The sequence below is a fragment of the Vipera ursinii genome (assembly GCF_947247035.1).
Source record: "Vipera ursinii genome assembly, chromosome: 1".
Taxonomy (NCBI): Eukaryota; Metazoa; Chordata; class Lepidosauria; order Squamata; family Viperidae; genus Vipera; species Vipera ursinii.
The window spans coordinates 64,587,308-64,605,829 of record NC_139512.1 but is presented as its reverse complement, the minus strand read 5'-3'; the positions used below and the strand labels follow the sequence as shown (position 1 = coordinate 64,605,829).

The 18,522-nt window shown below is 45.6% G+C and overlaps 1 protein-coding gene across 4 annotated transcripts in view; it reads right to left on the bottom strand.

The window, feature by feature from the left end:
• Nucleotides 1-18,522, bottom strand: part of EIF2AK4 (eukaryotic translation initiation factor 2 alpha kinase 4) — a 56,349-nt gene that overhangs the window by 14,066 nt on the left and 23,761 nt on the right. For all 4 annotated transcript variants that reach the window (XR_014490828.1, XM_083349402.1, XM_083349403.1 and 1 more), the window contains exons 15-21: nucleotides 17,585-17,707; nucleotides 15,809-15,913; nucleotides 15,408-15,468; nucleotides 11,781-11,860; nucleotides 10,801-10,902; nucleotides 3,089-3,139; nucleotides 1,509-1,745 (exon numbers count right to left, since the gene is read on the bottom strand). Coding sequence is in view for 3 of the 4 variants with exons in the window: in XM_083349402.1 (XP_083205528.1) it covers nucleotides 1,509-1,745; nucleotides 3,089-3,139; nucleotides 10,801-10,902; nucleotides 11,781-11,860; nucleotides 15,408-15,468; nucleotides 15,809-15,913; nucleotides 17,585-17,707 (759 nt within the window). In the remaining variant the exon portion in view is untranslated. The remainder of the gene's footprint in view (nucleotides 1-1,508; nucleotides 1,746-3,088; nucleotides 3,140-10,800; nucleotides 10,903-11,780; nucleotides 11,861-15,407; nucleotides 15,469-15,808; nucleotides 15,914-17,584; nucleotides 17,708-18,522) is intronic.

Below are 18,522 nucleotides of genomic sequence, written 5' to 3'. Positions count from 1 at the left end.
TGGTCATGTGGCCGGCATAACTAGACGCCAAAGGCACACGGAACGCTGTTACCTTCCCACCGGAGTGGTCCCTATTTTTCTACTTGCATCTTTACGTGCTTTCGAACTGCTAGGTTGGCAGAAGCTGGGACGAGTAACAGGCGCTCACTCTGTTACGCGGCACTCGGGATTCGACCTGCCAAACTGCCGACCTTCTGATCGACAAGCTCAGCGTCCTAACCCACTGAGCCACCGCGTCCCTTTAACATACTGTATTAATTAGCAAAGATATTTTCAGTAAATATTTGCAGTTTCAAATTATCAAATTAGTTTTATATTCCCCAAAAGGGAGCATTAAGTAATGTTTATCTGTTACTTTCACTTCATTAGCCTTTGAGAGTTTTTATGCTTGAAATCTGGTTCTCATCTCTGCAACTTACTCCTACATTCCATCTCAGCTCACAAATAAATACAGGTGACTTTGAAAACAGTGTCTGATGCTTGTGTTTTATTTGAACATTTTACAATGAGTTTGTCCTACATGTTTCTGCAATGAATATGCACCATGTCTTGATTGTTTAAAGCTATTATCAACAATAATGGGCAGTAGAATGTTTAAATATATCTCAGAAATTCTGCCTTGAAAGAACTCAGGAAGCACCATCTACTGTATGCGAGTTGAGCAGTATACAAATTTAATAAATTATTATTAAGCAATAATAGATCAAATTAGCCACAACTCTGTCAATCTTCTGTAAGACCTGGTTTGTCACTAGGCATAAGTTGGGGTTGAGCATTGGCTATGTTAAGTGTTATGGGTGGGTCTGTTTTTACTCTGGCTATTGTTGTTATGTGTGTTTCTTTCCTTTAGTATACTTTTAACATGGTTAGAGCTATTAATTTGGGATGGGCAGCCCTATAAATTGATTAATAAAATAAAATAATTATTGTGGCTTCAAAAGCAAATACCACTACCAATGAAAAGAGCTTATAAGACATAATGGGAAGCCACAAAATAGCAACCAAAACATTCACTAACACTTTCTTCCCCTGCCAATGTTCATACTAAGCCAGTGGAGCTTAGGATCGCCCCCGACCTCCGTTCGTTCCGCCGGGACCTGAAGACCTGGCTCTTCGAGCTCTCTGGCCCAGGCTGAGAATTTTAATTTTAATTTTAATTTTAACTGGGGTTTTATTTGTTCAGGGACAGATATAATTTTTTAAAATCTGTTTTTAACTTTTATATTTTTGTTTTAATCACCCTGTAAACCGCCCTGAGTCCTTCGGGAAAGGGCGGTATATAAATATAATAAAATAAAATAAAATAAATACTTTGTGTATGAAAGTTCTACATTGGAAACATTAGAAGTAATCAAAGCAATATTTCCCAATACTTTCCACTTTTCTTCCCCGTTAGTTTTTTCCCTTTTTCTCTTCTGTTTGTTGTTTCTTGTCCTACTATTAAAAAAAACAAGATTCCAATCATATCTAAGTTGCTGCTTCTTTTTAATGCAGACTTAAGAACACACCTTGAGGATATCACTGTCATAGGTATAATCTATTGCGGGAGAAATGCGCTGGGAGAATATTTGGCCCATCATGGTCCGGTATGCTTTTCCATCCACATTTGCTAAAGTATGATGAAGGACTTCGTGAAGTTCAGACTCTTCCAACTGAGTAGGTGGAAGATGTTCACTTTTTAAGAGCTCCATAGCAGTTGGTCGTTTTGAAGGATCGTGATTCAAGAGCCAAGCAATCACCAGTTTCTAGAAAGCCAAAATACATTGTGACATTTTAAGCATATAAATTAAAGAGTTTTCTAACTTCTATATTTAGATATGTCGTCCTGGTTAGACACCAGGAAGTGTGTAAATATATCATATTTACAGCTAATATCAGAAAATACAAAAACATTGAATAATAATTATAACAACAACAATAATAGAGTTGGAAGGGACCTTGGAGGTCTTCTAGTCCAAACCCCTGCTCAGGCAGGAAACCCTATACCATTTCAGACAAATAGTAGTCCAATCTCTTCTTAAAAACTTCCACTGTTGGAGCATTCACAACTTCTGGAGGCAGGTTGTCCCACTGATTAATTGTTCTAACTGTCAGGAAATTTATCCTTAGTTCTAGGTTGCTTCTCTCCTTGATTAGTTTCCTTCCATTGCTTCTTGTCCTGCCTCCAGGTGCTTTGGAGAATAGCTTGACTCTCTCTTCTTTGGGGCAGCCCCTCAGATACTGGAACACTGCTATCATGTCACTCCTCATCCTTCTCTTCATTAAACTAGACATACCCAATTCCAGCAACTGTTCCTTATATGTTTATATGATCATCTTTGTTGCTCTTCTCTGCATTCTTTCTACGAGTCTCAACATTTTTTTTTTACATCGTGGTGACCAAAACTGGATGCAGTATTCCAAGTGCAGCCTTACCAAGGCATTATAAAGTGATATTAACACTTCATGTGATCTTGATTCTATCCTTCTGTTAATGCAGCCTAGAACTGTGTTGGCTTTTTTGGCAGCTGCAGCAAAATCTTTTAGCCGTGCTAATAATCTTTCACCCATGCTAATAGCATCTGTAAACTCTATAATATTTAAGTTATTTTTGAAAAATATTATTTCAATATTACTTTCTAAACATTAGTTTTGTTTCAAGGAACTAGATTACTTTGATACGTATTATTTAATCCTAATAGGGCAAACGGATATTATTTATGATTAATTACGAATAAAGGATAATATTTGTAACTCAGGGTTGAAATGAGGATTCCTTGGTGCTCTCTGAGCTTAGTTGTTTTCTTGCAAATGCTTTATCACTCAAACTAGGTAACATCATCAGTGACTATCACTAATAATGTTACTTAGTTTGAGTAATGAAACCTCTGAAAGTAAATGACCAAGATCAGAGAGCACCAAGGACTCCTCATTATTATTATTTTCAGATTTAAGTAGGAAACAGACCTAATGAATCCCAGTGGAGGAAACAAGATATCATCCAGTGTTGCTCTGATAGTGAGATGGGTGGTCTCTAAATTTGATAAACAAATAAATTAAATTTTAAACACACAATGTAATAATTACTTTTTTTAAAAAAAGTGTATACCTGCTTTGCATTTTTCACTTCATCGAAGTCCTCTGGAAATTCAATAGATGGCTGAAAAATAAGACAGAATAAACAAAGATGATCTTTAAAGTTATGAGTTTCAAAGTGAAAATATGTTTACCATACTAGCTACATATTATGAAAGCTGAAATCCATTGTATCTAGAGGGTACCAGACTGGGTAAAATATGAGATACAGACCGATAACTATTTAAACCAATTCCTCACACCTGTCTTTCTACTGTTGCCATATCATACTTAACACCAGCAATTGTCTGGTGCAGATCCTGTATCTTTTTCTAAACCATTACTTTGTTAATGTAAGCTAGAAGTAAGCAAAGTGTTTGAAAGAAAGAAGTCTTTCACAAAGTACATTAGTGGAGACAAAGCATCTCTCTTCAGAGTGCTAAAGCAGCCACATCTTTCAGAAGGTTACCTTCTACAAGTTACTACAAGGTTCCATCTTAGGCCTAGTACTCTTCAATGTCTTCATAAATGACTTAGATGTTGCTATTCAACATTATTACCATGCCAGATTTTTAAAAAAATATCCTACAAAATAACAAATTCAAAATGCTCTGAAGATTTTGTACAGACTGTCCTGGGTATATGTATTAAGCCAAATACAGTCATGCTCGAAATTGTTGGCACCCCAGAAATTTTTCCAGAAAATCAAGTATTTCTCACAGAAAAGTATTGCAGGAACACATGTTTTGCTATACACAGGTTTATTCCCTTTGTATGTATTGGAACACAACAAAAAAGGGAGGAAAAAAAGCAAATTGGACATAATGTCAAACAAAACTCCAAAAATGGGCCGGACAAAATTATTGGCACCCTTAACTTAATATTTGGTTGCACACCCTTTGGAAAAAATAACTGAAATCAGTCGCTTCCTATAACCATCAATAAGCTTCTTACACCTCTCACCCGGAATTTTGGACCACTCTTCCTTTGCAAACTGCTCCAGGTCTCTCTTTGTTCTGAACCAGCCCTCTTCTCTCAACCCCTATTTCAAAAGAAGAGACTGGAAAGCGTCCAAGGCTAAAAGGCTTCTGCCAAGATTTAATAGTAAACACACAAGAGCTAATCTTCTCAAGCAAAAGAGTTGCTTTCAGCAACCAGCCCCTCCCCAAACACTCCTTTTATAGAGAGCTCAGGGCGTGGTCTCCCTGTGCCTCCTCCCGAGGAGTCCCATAGCCTTTCTTTGTTTGTCCCTGCTCGACTGCCTCCTGCGTCGGGCGTCCTTGAACAGGGCCAGCTGTGGGTCATCATCCTCCGCACTCTCGGGCTCACACAGCTGAGCAGAGGTTCCCGGCTGAGGACTCTGCAAAGTCTCCAAATCATCATCAGCCGGTTCGTTTCCCTCCTCCCCCACATCTGAGTCCTCCGATACATCGGAGCCGGCTGTCGGACCCACAGGCTGACCCTGAGTCACAACACTATCCCGCACCGCAGGGCCCTTCCCCCGGGTCTGCCGATCCGGATGCGGTCGGGATGGGAACTGTTCGTGAAACGCAGTCACCAACGCAGGGGCATGAACGGCGGTCGCGTCTTCCCATGTGAAGTCCTCCGGCCCGTACCCTTTCCACTCGATCAGGTACTGGAAGCGACCTTTCAGCCAGCGGGAATCCCTGATGCTGGCGACCTCGTACTCGGGGGTGCTGTCGCCATCACGAGGTCCTGATGGGGGAGGTTCCGCTTGGCGAAGTGGACAAGCCGGTTGTTCGGGGACCAACAAGGACCGATGGAAGACGGGGTGCACGCGCAGGGAACGTGGCAGAGTTAAACGATAGGCGACCGGATTGATGACGGCCTCGACGGGGAACGGTCCAAGGTATCGGTGGTCCAGCTTCCTCGCCGGCCGAGTGGATGGTAGGTTCCTGGTGGACAGCCAGACCCGATCCCCCACCGATAGTGGAGGCGTATCCCTTCTCGACCGATCGGCGAACCTCTTGTAGTCGGCCTTGGCCTTCTCCAGCTGCCGTCGCACCAACCGATGGATCGCCTGTAACTCCACCATGAATTCGTTCGCTGCCGGCTCCGGTGAGTCCACGGGAGAAAGGGGGAAAAACCGGGGGTGATAACCCACATTGGCCAAGAACGGTGTCATCTGCGTGGAGGTGTGCTGCGAGTTGTTAAAGGCAAACTCGGCTATGGCCAAATAGTCCACCCAATTGTCCTGCTGCAGGTTAACGTAGCAGCGCAGATACTGCTCTAAGATGCCGATGACCTTCTCGGTACCCCCGTCGGTCTGAGGATGATGCGCGGACGAGAGGCAAACCTTAATGTCCAACGCCCGCATCAACTCCTGCCAGAAGCGGGCTGTAAACTGGGCCCCCCTATCGGAGACGACTCTATCGGGAAGGCCGTGCAGCCGGAACACCTGTTGGATGAACATGCGACTAGTGGCGCGAGCTGACGGTAAGCCGCGACAGGGGATGAAGTGCGCCATCTTGGTCAACATGTCCACCACCACAAACACTGTCGTGAAGCCGGAGGATGGGGGTAGATCCGTCAGAAAGTCCATGGACACAGCCCCCCAGGGTCTCTTGGGCGTTGGCAAAGGCTGCAGTAAACCAGGCGGGGCCCCTGTCGCTGACTTGGCCTGCCTGCATGGGACGCAGGAGGTGACATAAGACTGGACATCGTGTCGGACTCGGGGCCACCAGAATGTACGGGAGACCAGGTTCAGAGTCTTGAACAGGCCAAAATGCCCCGCAGCCGGGTTATCATGACATTGGCTGAGGACGAGTCCCCTGAGTGGCCCTCCTGGAACATAGAGCCGGTCACGATAATACAGGAGTCCATCCGTGACCGACCAAGGCGAATCTGGCCCCACCTCTTCCTTCCGCTGAGCCACCCACGCCTCCTGCTGCTGCGCCTCCCGGATCCGAGCCCGTATATCCACCGGCTCCCGCACCGCAGCAAAAGACTCGACGGGGATCACGGTCCTGGGAGGAAGCTTGTCTTCCACTCGGGTGTACTCGGGCTTCCTGGACAGAGCATCCGCTCTCTGGTTGTGCCCGCTTGGTATGTACCGCACCTGGAAGTCAACCCTCGCAAAGAAGAGGGACCACCGGATCTGGCGTTGGTTCAAATTCCGAGCGGTCTGCAGGCTTTCCAGATTCTTGTGGTCCGTCCGGACCTCGATTTGATGCCGCGCCCCCTCCAGATGATGCCTCCAAGCCTCGAACGCCGCCTTGATGGCCAACAGCTCCTTCTCCCAGATGGTATAGTTGCGCTCCGAGGGATTCAATTTCCGTGAGTGATACGCGCAAGGGAAAAGGGTACCGTTGGGCGTCGCTGCCTGGAGTAACACGGCCCCAATGGCAATGTCGGAGGCGTCCGCCTCCACGACAAACGGCCGTTGCGGGTCAGGATGCTTCAAGATGGGCTCCTTCATGAAGGCGTCCTTCAAAGCTTGGAACGCCTGTTGTTCGGGGGCGTTCCACTGGAACCGAGTCTTCTTCTGCAGGAGCCGGGTGAGGGGGGCTGTCAAGGCAGCAAAGCCAGGGATGAATGTCCGATAGTAGTTGGCAAATCCAAGAAGTCGCTGAATATCCTTCACACGACGCGGGGGTTGCCAACTCTGCAACGACTCAACTTTACTCGGTTCCATGGCGATGCCCTCAGGAGAAATGCGGTGAGCCAAGAAATCAATGGTCACCTGGTAGAACTGGCACTTCTCCAACTTGGCAAACAGCCGATGTTTCCGGAGGCGCTGCAGGACCTGACGGAGATGCTGATGATGCGCTTCACGCGACGGGGAGTAAATCAGGATGTCGTCCAGGTAAATCACAACAAACTGGTCCAACAGATCCCGAAAGATGTCATTCATAAAATGCTGAAACACAGCGGGGGCGTTGGTCAGGCCAAACGGCATCACCGTGTACTCGAAATGTCCATAGCGAGTACCAAACGCCGTCTTCCACTCATCACCCGGCCGAACCCTGACGAGGTTGTAAGCTCCACGCAGGTCCAGTTTCGTGAAGATCTTAGCCTCCCGGAGTCGGTCCAAGAGCTCGGGGATGAGGGGCAGCGGGTAGCGGTTACGCACCGTGATAGCGTTGAGTTTCCGGTAGTCACAGCAAAGCCGTAACTCGCCCGACTTCTTTTTGACGAAGAGCACGGGCGCAGACACTGGCGAGGACGAGGGCCGGATGAAACCACGAGCCAAGTTCTTCGTCAGGAAGTCCCGCAATGCAGCCAACTCGGGCTCCGACATGGAGTACAAACGCCCCACTGGGAGAGGCGCATCAGGGACTAGGTCAATGGAGCAGTCGTAGGGCCTGTGCGGGGGTAATTGGTCCGCCTCTGACTCGCTGAACACGTCAGCAAAGTCGGACAGTTCGGGAGGCAAGGAAACCCCTGGGGAACCCTCCACCTGGCCGGCACAGATATGGCGGGTGTGGTCCACGCACTGCAAACTTGGGAAGGTGACCAAGTTCTGAGACCAATAGATCTGTGGATCATGCGCCCGGAGCCACGCCAGTCCCAAGACCACGGGAAAGTGCAGATCCGAAGTGACGTAGAACTGAATGGCCTCCACATGGGTACTGATGGCCATACACACGGGTTGCGTGGCGGCCGTGATAGGCCCGGACAGGAGCACTCGACCATCGATGGTCTCCACAAGCATGGGCGGATCCACTGGACACTGGGGAACAGCCCATTTGGCCACAAAGGCCGAATCCATAAAGTTAGTGGTAGCCCCAGAGTCAATTAAGGCATGGACTGGAATCCCCTCTGGCTTGCCAGGAAGGATCAGACGTGCCTCCAAAATCAAATGCCGTGGAGGTTCACAGGCACCATCGGAACGGCGTCGCTCGGTGTGGTTGTTGTGGGTCGCCCGATCTTTCACACCGTCTAGATCGGGCTCGGGCCGTTTCCCGATAGCAAAGCGGGGGACTTTCTCGGGGCAGGCTTGGTCACTGACGCCCGCTGACGCTTCTTCGGGCAAGAAGCAGCCAAATGTCCAGGGTCCCCACAGTAAAAACACAACCCCTCCAATCGTCGTCTGTCCATTTCCGTCACCAATAGACGGGACCTGGCGGCACCCAGCTCCATTGGCTCCTCCCTCTGGACTGGGGGCTCACGCACAACAGGGGCGGCAGGGGTCTGTGGGGTGGCACGGCGACTCTTACGCTGCTGCAGCCGGGCATCGATCCGCAGACAAAGATGGATCAGCCCATTCAGGTCTGAGGGAATGTCCACGCGGGCCAGCTCATCCAACATCTCCTCTGACAAGCCATCCTGAAAGGCATCCACGAGCGCAGCCTCATTCCAGGCGGAATCCTGGCTAAGCAGCCGGAAATCGCTGATATAGGCCTGTAGAGGGCGCTGACCCTGCCTCAAAGCTTTCAGGCGTCGGGTGGCAGTCTGCGCCTTAATCGGGTCCTCGTACATGAGGCGCATATGGTCACAAAACCCCCCAAAGTTATCCAACAAAGGGCTAGGCTGTGCCAACAGAGGCGTGCCCCAACGAGCTGCATCTCCCGACAGAAGGCTCAACACAAATCCCACCTTATCTCGGTCAGTGGGGAAATCAGCTGCTCTCACGCTGATATAAAGCTGGCATTGTCCCAGGAAGGCAGGAAACAGTTCTGGATTACCAGCAAATTTATCCGGCATAGCTATCTGACATTTCCTCCTGGGTGGGGGGGCAGCATGTACCTGAGCCTGCAGTTGTGCCACCTGAGTGGCCAGCAAGGTGAGTTGCTGGTTGAGCTGGGCATTTTCGGCAAGAAGCTGCTCCATCGTAGTAATAAGGGGTGGGTGGCTGAAAGCAAACTGTTCTGAACCAGCCCTCTTCTCTCAACCCCTATTTCAAAAGAAGAGACTGGAAAGCGTCCAAGGCTAAAAGGCTTCTGCCAAGATTTAATAGTAAACACACAAGAGCTAATCTTCTCAAGCAAAAGAGTTGCTTTCAGCAACCAGCCCCTCCCCAAACACTCCTTTTATAGAGAGCTCAGGGCGTGGTCTCCCTGTGCCTCCTCCCGAGGAGTCCCATAGCCTTTCTTTGTTTGTCCCTGCTCGACTGCCTCCTGCGTCGGGCGTCCTTGAACAGGGCCAGCTGTGGGTCATCATCCTCCGCACTCTCGGGCTCACACAGCTGAGCAGAGGTTCCCAGCTGAGGACTCTGCAAAGTCTCCAAATCATCATCAGCCGGTTCGTTTCCCTCCTCCCCCACATCTGAGTCCTCCGATACATCGGAGCCGGCTGTCGGACCCACAGGCTGACCCTGAGTCACAACACTCTTATTGGAAGGGTGCCTTTTCCCAACAGCAATTTTAAGATCTCTCCACAGGTGTTCAATGGGATTCAGATCTGGACTCATTGCTGGCCACTTCAGAACTCTCCAGCGCTTTCTTGCCATCCATTTCTGGGTGCTTTTTGACATATGTTTGGGGTCATTGTCCTGCTGGAAGACCCAAGATCTCAGACGCAAACCCAGCTTTCTGACACTGGGCTCTACAGTGCGACCCAAAATCCTTTGGTAATCCTCAGATTTCATGATGCCTTGCACACATTCAAGGCACCCAGTGCCAGAGGCAGCAAAAGAACCTCAAAACATCATTGAACTTCCACCACATTTCACTGTAGGTACTGTGTTCTTTTCTTTGTAGACCTCATTTCGTTTTTGGTAAACAGTAGAATGATGTCCTTTACCAAAAAGCTCTATCTTGGTCTCATCTGTCCACAAGACGTTTTCCCAGAAGGATTTTGGCTTATTCTAAGTACATTTTAGCAAACTGTAATCTTGCTTTTTTATGTCTCTGTGTCAGCAGTGGGGTCCTCCTGGGTCTCCTGCCATAGTGTTTCATTTCATTTAAATGTCAACGGATAGTTTGCGCCGACACTGATGCTCCCTGAGCCTGCAGGACAGCTTGCATTCCTTTGGAACTTGTTTGGGGCTGCTTATCCACCATCTGGACGATCCTGCGTTGCAACCTTTCATCAATTTTTCTCTTCTGTCCACGACCAGGGAGATTCGCTACAGTGCCATGGGTTGCAAACTTCTTGATAATGTTGCACACTGTGGACAAAGGCAAATCTAGATCTCTGGAGATGGACTTGTAACCTTGAGATTGTTGATATTTGTCCACAATTTTGGTTCTCAAAATCCTCAGACAGTTCTCTTCTCCTCTTTCTGTTGTCCATGCTTCGTGTGGCACACACAGACACACAATGCAAAGACTAAGTGAACTTCTCTCCTTTTTATCTGCTTTCAGGTGTGATTTTTATATTGCCCACACCTGTTACTTGCCCAAGGTGAGTTTAAAGGAGCATCACATGCTTGAAACAATTTTGTTTACCCACAATTTTGAAAGGGTGCCAATAATTTTGTCCGGCCCATTTTTGGAGTTTTGTTTGACATTATGTCCAATTTGCTTTTTTTCCTCCCTTTTTTGTTGTGTTCCAATACACACAAAGGGAATAAACCTGTGTATAGTAAAACCTGTGTTCCTGCAATACTTTTCTGTGAGAAATACTTGATTTTCTGGAAAAATTTCTGGGGTGCAAACAATTTTGAGCATGACTGTACTTATTTAGGCAGATGTGATCTAGATATTTATAATAAATGATGCTATTTATTGTTAGCAACTGAGTTAGTCTTAAATGACGTAGAACAATTGGCATGAATATTTTTTTTAAAAAAATGCTTTATCAGTTGTTGCTGAACAAATTATTACTAAAATCTATACGTACAAGCCTTAACTGAGTGAGAACAAAGATTCTTTCCGATGCAGTAGTCATTGGATGATAGGACATCTCAAAGAATATTACACCCAAGCTGAAGAGGTCCACTTTCTAGAAAAAGAAGACTGGAAGTCAATATACTTGCAAGAAGTAGAATTTAGAATCTAAATGGTCCAGATATCTTACTTAATCAGATTGCTTATCTTCCAATAGACACATTTAAAAAAATATTGTGAAGGAAAGTGCAAAGAACTTCTTGACTGCAAGCTGAATTCTAGGACAGTTGACAAAATAACAATGATACTGTACAATTGCTGCCATTATACTTTTATACAATACTAATGTTTGAAGTAAACAAAAAATAGTATCCAAATATCTCACTAGGCAAGAGGAAAGTGTGCCTACAAATGTAAACAGTCAATATGTAAAATCACTCCTCTCTTTTTGTCAAAGCTTCTATGATAGCAATTGCCATTCTAAAAGCTTTTTCCTATGAATAATGTTATGAATAATTGTTATTATTTTTTATAATCCTCCTTTTTTGCCTATATATTAGTCTTTCTCAGCCTTAGCAACTTTAAGAGATGTGGATTTCAATGCCAAGAATTCTTAAGAGTTGAAGTCCAGACTTCTTAGAATTGCCAAGATTGAGACACACTGCTATAGACCACAGGTGTCAAACTCGTGACATCACGTGACATGTTGCAACGTATCGTGACTTTTTTCCCATTGCCGGTAATGGTGTGGGCATGGTTTTGGCGTGACGCATCTGGCCCATGGGCCGGCAGTTTGACACCCCTGATATAGACAATGCAGGGATGTTCAATAAAACAAACCCAATTTACAAGAACTCTGTGCAGTAACAGAAGGAAATGGCAATTTTTGGATCTAAACAGGAAACGTGTATCCAAAAACTCCTCTGTGAATTTCACATGATGTCATCGAGGCAATTTCCCTAATAAGAATGTGAGTCTTACTGACATTTTTACCTGATTGTATGTAGACTTAGTACTTCCTTGGACTTCTGGACTAACATAAAGAGCAGTGCCAACCATTCCTGTTAAGTTTCCTATTAAAAAAAACAAAGATTTAATTACTGAACTTAATTAATTTAATATCTTTTGAATGCTTAGAAAGTAACTCACACATTTTGCATTGCTTTCTATTGTTTGAAAATGCAATTATTCTACAGTCAGTTTGCAAGTATGAATCCAAGTAATATTTGCCTAAACATTTTACTGAATCAGACTTTTTCTATCTCCTTCATAATAACAATAACAACAACAATAATAATAGAGTTGGAAGGGACCTTGGAGGTCTACTAGTCCAACCCCCTGCTCAGGCAGGAAACCCTATACCAGCTTAGACAAATGGTTGTCCAATCTCTTCTTAAAAACTTCCAGTGTTGGAGCATTCACAACTTCTGGAGGCAGGTTGTTCCACTGATTAATTGTTCTAACTCTCAGGAAATTTCTCCTTAGTTCTAGGTTGCTTCTCTCTGTATGACTTTAACCTACCGTCCCTGGGAGGATCGTCCGATCTGGCTCGGGAGTTCATGGCTTCCATGGCGGCCATGGACCTGTCGCAAATAATTTCTGGACCGACTCATGAGAGAGGCCACACCCCAGACTTGGTGTTCTTGTCTGGACGGTGGCGCGATGATATCGGTGGGGGTGCCACGACTGTTATGCCCCTGTCATGGACCGATCATCACCTCCTGCGGCTAGACTTCCCCTTTGCCACCCCCCGCCGTGGGTGCGCGGTGCCAACCAGATGGTACCGCCCTAGGCGCCTAATGGACCCTGATAGGTTCCAGGCAGCGCTTGGGGACGCACATGCACTCCCTGCTCACAGCTCGGCGGATGCCTTAGTGGAAGCCTGGGAAAAGGCAGCCACGGAGGCTCTGGACCGAGTTGTACCCTTGCGGCCTCTGACCCGGCGCAGATCCCAGTGAGCCCCATGGTTCACCGCGGAGCTCCGGGAGATGAAGCGTCGGAGACGGGGCCTAGAGAGCCGTTGGAGATCCAGTCGATCCGAATCCGACCGATTGCGATTAAGAATCCTCACCAGGTCTTATCTCGCTGCGATAAGGGTGGCAAAATCCAACTACTTTTCCACCCTCATCGCGTCCGCAGATAATCGCCCGGCTGCCTTGTTCAGCGTCACTCGCTCCCTACTGAACCAAGAAGTGAAGGAGGAACCCTTGCAGGGTCGAGCCGAGGAATTCGGTCAATATCTGCTGGATAAAATTGCTCGGATTCGAACCGGCCTGGACTCCAACTGGGCTGAGCTGGAAGAACAAGGCATGGACAGTCTTGTCGACGTCATCTGGGAGGAATTTGATCCTGTGACTCCTAAGGAAGTGGACAGGATTATGAGGAGGTTGAGCTCCTCCACATGCTTACTGGACCCGTGCCCTTCCTGGCTGGCATATGCAGCTCGAGGGGACACGAGGCTGGTTCCTGGCGGTCATCTCCGCTTCTCTGAGTGAGGGTCACTTCCCCACCGCCTTGAAGGAGGCGGTGGTGAGACCTCTCCTCAAGAAGCCCACCTTGGACCCATCCTCACTGAATAACTTTCGTCCAGTCTCCAATCTTCGCTTCCTTGTGAAGGTTGTTGAGAGCGTGGTGGCGCACCAACTCCCTCAGATCCTGGATGAAGCGGTTTATCTAGACCCGTACCAATCGGGCTTCAGGCCGGGCTACAGCACGGAGACGGCATTGGTCGCTCTGATAAATGATCTCTGGAGAGCCCGGGACAGGGGCCATTCCTCTGTCCTAGTCTTATTAGACCTCTCGGCGGCTTTCGATACCATCGACCATGGTATCTTGCTGCGACGCCTCAGGGGACTGGGAGTGGGAGGCACGGTTCTGCGTTGGTTCTCCTCCTTTCTCCAGGGTCGCTCGCAGTCAGTGCTGGCAGGGGGACAGAGGTCGACCCCGAGGCCTCTCGCTTGCGGAGTCCCTCAGGGGTCGGTCCTCTCGCCTCTCCTGTTCAACATCTACATGAAACCGCTGGGCGAGATCATTCGCAGCTTTGGAGTAGGGTACCATCAGTATGCTGATGACACCCAGCTTTTCATCTCAACTCCAAACAACATCAGTGATGCCCTCGACGTGATGTCCCGCTGCCTGAAAGTGGTCCGGGAATGGATGGGGAGGAACAGGCTTCAACTGAACCCGGACAAGACTGAATGGCTGTACGTACCGGCAAGCCAGGATACTCAGAACATCCCATCCCTTAACATCGGGGACAAGTTACTACCCCCTGTTGATAGGGCCCGCAACCTGGGTGTCCTCCTAGAGTCGCAGCTCTCCCTGGAAGATCACATAGGAGCTGTGACCAAGGGCGCCTTCTCCCGGGTTCGACTAGTTCGCCAATTACGGCCTTATCTGGACCTGGATGCCTTACGTACAGTCACCCATGCTCTTGTGACCTCTCGCCTAGACTACTGTAACGCTCTCTACATGGGGCTGCCCTTGAGATCCACTCGGAAGCTTCAACTGGTGCAAAGTGCAGCGGCACGGACACTCTTGGGAGCCTCCCGATACTCCCATATCACACCTCTCCTCCGTGCGCTGCACTGGCTTCCAGTTGCCTTCCGTGTGAAGTTCAAGGTGCTAACAATGACATACAAAGCCCTACATGGCATGGGTCCGGACTACCTACGGGAGCACCTTCTGCCAATGTCAGCACCCCACCGTCCTGTGCGCTCCCACAGAGAGGGCCTCCTCAGGGTGCCACCGCTCAAGGAATGTCGGCTGGTGGCCCCCAGAGGGAGGGCATTCTCAGTGGGTGCGCCAGCCCTCTGGAACAGCTTACCAACCGAAATCCGGATGGCCCCCGACCTCCGCACCTTCCGGCGCGACTTAAAAACTTACCTGTTCCAGCAGTCCGGCCTGGCCTGATAGCTCTAATTGGGGTCCCAGTTTGTTTTTTACTATTGTTTTTTTCACTATTGTTCATTCTGTATACCTACCTTATTCTGTACACCGCCCCGAGTCCCTCGGGAGAAGGGCGGTTTATAAAAACAAATAAATAAATAAATAAATAATCTCTTCTCTCTGTATAATCAGAACTGTGAATATGTATGTGTTGTTATGTGTTCTTTTAAAATCCAAGTTTTCAGTATTTATTGAAACTCCAGGTATTCACTATATTTTTACCAATATTATGTACATTATTTTATGACCAGAATTCCTGCTTTCATTACAAAATGATTAGGGAAAAGTTGGAGAAAAGTCCTTGATCAGAAGCAGACTAAAAGCTAACAAGAAAAGACAAGTGAGGTTTAAACTGCTGGTGAATTCAACTGAGCTGCTGTTGTTCACAACACAATGCTAGAAACACTTGTTAGAACAATGAATGTCATAAATATGAACATTTCTTTGTGTTCAAATATGAAAACTATTCATACAGGAAGTGATAAGGCATTATTGGGAGTTGCCAGCGACCGACATAAAGTTGCTTAAAAACTAAGCTTGGTGAGCATTTGAAGGACAAATGCTATCCCTGATCTTGTAATTTGAAATATATTAATTCATTTCAGTCTTAGAAATCTGCATTTCAAAATTATATGTTTAAAAAAGCAGGAAAGCATGTTGCCTTATACCTACCCAATGGATCATTTTTAACCACATTTTGGGTGGAAAGTTCTTCTCCAGGTTTAGAGTCTACCTGAAAAAGAAAACCCACCATATTTGTTTTTAGATAGTCCACATTCTTAGATCTTTAATGGCTGAAAAGCAAAAAGCAGAGCTGTTTAAAAATGTATGCAAATGGCAATGCATTTGACTTCAATCCCTGTTCAGTTATGGACCTCATTAGCAGGATCTTGAGCTAGACAGTAAGAATACAAAGATGATGTTGACAAGTATGTAAACCACAATATGATTACCCAGTGTAAGAATTAACATTTCTCCTCAATATTTATTAGCCATATAAGCTAAAATTAAAACATTGTCTTGTTCAATAAATAATAATATATCACAAATTATATATTACAGCATTCACTCACTGTATTTGCTGGATGATCTGTTGCCAAACCAAAATCACCAATTTTCACATGATCTTTTGAATCTAAAAAAATGTTGACAGGTTTCAGATCTCGGTGAATCATTCCCTTTAATAAAATCAAATAAAGTTTGATATGAAACAGTGTGTATATGAATCACACCTCAAATAGAACACCAAGATTGAACCCTCCGGTATGAGTTAGTTCAGCCTTTAACAGTAGCAGGGCAAACGTCTGTTTATATTTCTATGTTGGATGACGATTGTCAGAAGTCTACCAGGGTTTCCATCTTCATTTCGTTTGTTTGTTTGTGTTTGTGTATATGTAAATGTGTAGGATTGAAGTGGGGAGTGGCTGAGTTATTAATTAAAACATTCCATGTCTTTCATTCCGAAAATATTTTAGTCTTTTTTAACTGACTTTTATTTTACCCAAGCCTTATATATTAGTGCAGTGTTTTTCAAGCTTGGCAACTTTTACTGTAAATTGTCAAGAGAGAAAAAACACTGTATTATTAATGGGTTTATAACATATAACCACAATTTTTGAAAACTGCCCAGAATATTATAGCATATGTTATACATATTCTTATTATTGTTAATGCTACTTGTGAGCCTCATTGGTAGGATATACTAATAAATGTGTTCCAATATCTCAAGAGGTTGCCACAAAAAAGAAAGTCAAGCTATTCTCCAAAACACCTGAGGGCAGGACAAGAAACAACGGATACAAACTAATCAAAGAGAGAAGCAACCTAGAACTAAGGAGAATTTTCCTGACAGTTAGAACAATTAACCAGTGGAACAACTTTCCTCCAGAAGTTGTGAATGCTCCAACATTGGAAGTTTTTAAATAGAAACTGGACAACCATTTGTCTGAGATGGTATAGGGTTTCCTGCCTGAGCAGGGGGTTGGACTAGAAGACCTCCAAAGTGTTGTGATTCAGGGTCAGCCTGTGGGTTCGGCAGTTGGGTCGGACGACTCAGAGGAGGAGGGGGGTGTTGAAGAGCTTGCTGAGGGGGTTGAAGATCTTGCTGATGAGAGCCCTCAGCCAGGCCCCTCCCACCTGGTCACGACAGAGACCCAGCTGTGTGAGCCTGACAGCGTGGATGAAGATGACCCACAGCTGGCCCTGTTCAAGGACGCCCAACGCAGGAGGCAGTCAATCAGGAGTAAACAGAGGAAGGCAATGGGGCACCTCGGAAGGAGGCAGAGAGAAGCCACGCCCTGAACTGTATAAAAGGGGAATGCGTGGGAGGGCTGGTTTGCTGAAGGCAACCGCTTGATTAGTTCCTGTTTCAAGGTTGGTGTCTTGTTTTGCTCTGTTTTATGTTAATAAATTTGGCAGGCTTAATTCCAGCCTCTTGCCGTTTGTAAAGGGGTTGTCCCTGCCTTTTCTGCAGGGCCGGTAGCAGGCTGGTACAGAACACAAAGTTCCTTCCAAATCTGTTATTCTATATTCTAAATATAGTATATTTATTAGGATTTGTAAAATAGGATTTAAAGGTTACCTATCTCTGAGTAAGGGGATGGTTAGTCAGGTGGTTAGTCAGATGGTTATCTTGTTGGCAAAAGCAAGCATATATTGTTTTGGATTGTTTAAACAGATAAGGAGTTTTACTTAGGCTTAAAGCTGTGGGAAGCACAAATGAAAACTGGAGAGCAATGTAATAATTGAGACCTCCCCTGCCTTTATCAAGGACAGAATAACTTTTTGGTAAATAATTAACTAAAACCCAATAAAGTACAAGATATGTGGTTGACACAATAATCACTGACCTTTTCATGGATGTAAGCTAAACCATCCAAAATTTCCCGGAAAAGTCTCCAAAGACGATTTGTATCTTGGTATAAACCTTGATCAATAGTGTCTCGTAATGTGCTCTTTTCACAATATTCCATCTTTACATGCAAGATTAAGGAGAGAAAAAAAAAGCTGAAAACATCTGGGAAGGTCATCACATGTATAACTGTTACTATTCTACAATTCAGATTTGGGGTGATTAATCATTCAAATATTGGAGGCTTCTCTTTTAAAAGAAATTTATTTGAAGAAATGTATTCTGACTGGCTAAATTTAATCCTTTTTTTGAGGGCAGACAACAAAAGGAGACAAAGAAGGAAAACTATAGGTTTGTTTACCTGAATTATCTTTGCTTAGCTCCCTGACTGGAAAAATCAGTCCTTCAAAGAAATCAATGCATTTTCATCTTGTTATGCTAAGAGGAAGTTTGTAAGATTCATAATAATGCTTCTGCATACTTATAATGTTTGGTAAATTCTAAGGCAGTATGACCAGTCATGGTAGCCATTACACTTTTCAAAGGTACACAGTATTTGATTAACTCAGGTACAGCAATTTTGAAAGTTTCATGCAATGGGATGAGGCAAATCTAATACAAAGTGGTTTATTTTAAAGATCCGCAAATATTTTTAGCACCTCCTTGTGGAATATTTCTCACATCAGATGCAACACATAGACATGTTCTCCCACAGCAGGTGGCAGTATCTGGCTGACCTTAAGAAGCTGACATGGAGCAGAGACCATTAAGAAATCCCAAAGCTTTAAGTTAAAATTAAATATCCCACAGCAATAAGTACATATTGGTTAATCAAAGTACATCCCAGCACAACATCTCATGTCCTTATTGAAAACAGCACGCATGAATCCATGTAGTTATTAAAAGCTCAGCTTGAGCTCAGAGATATTTTGCTAT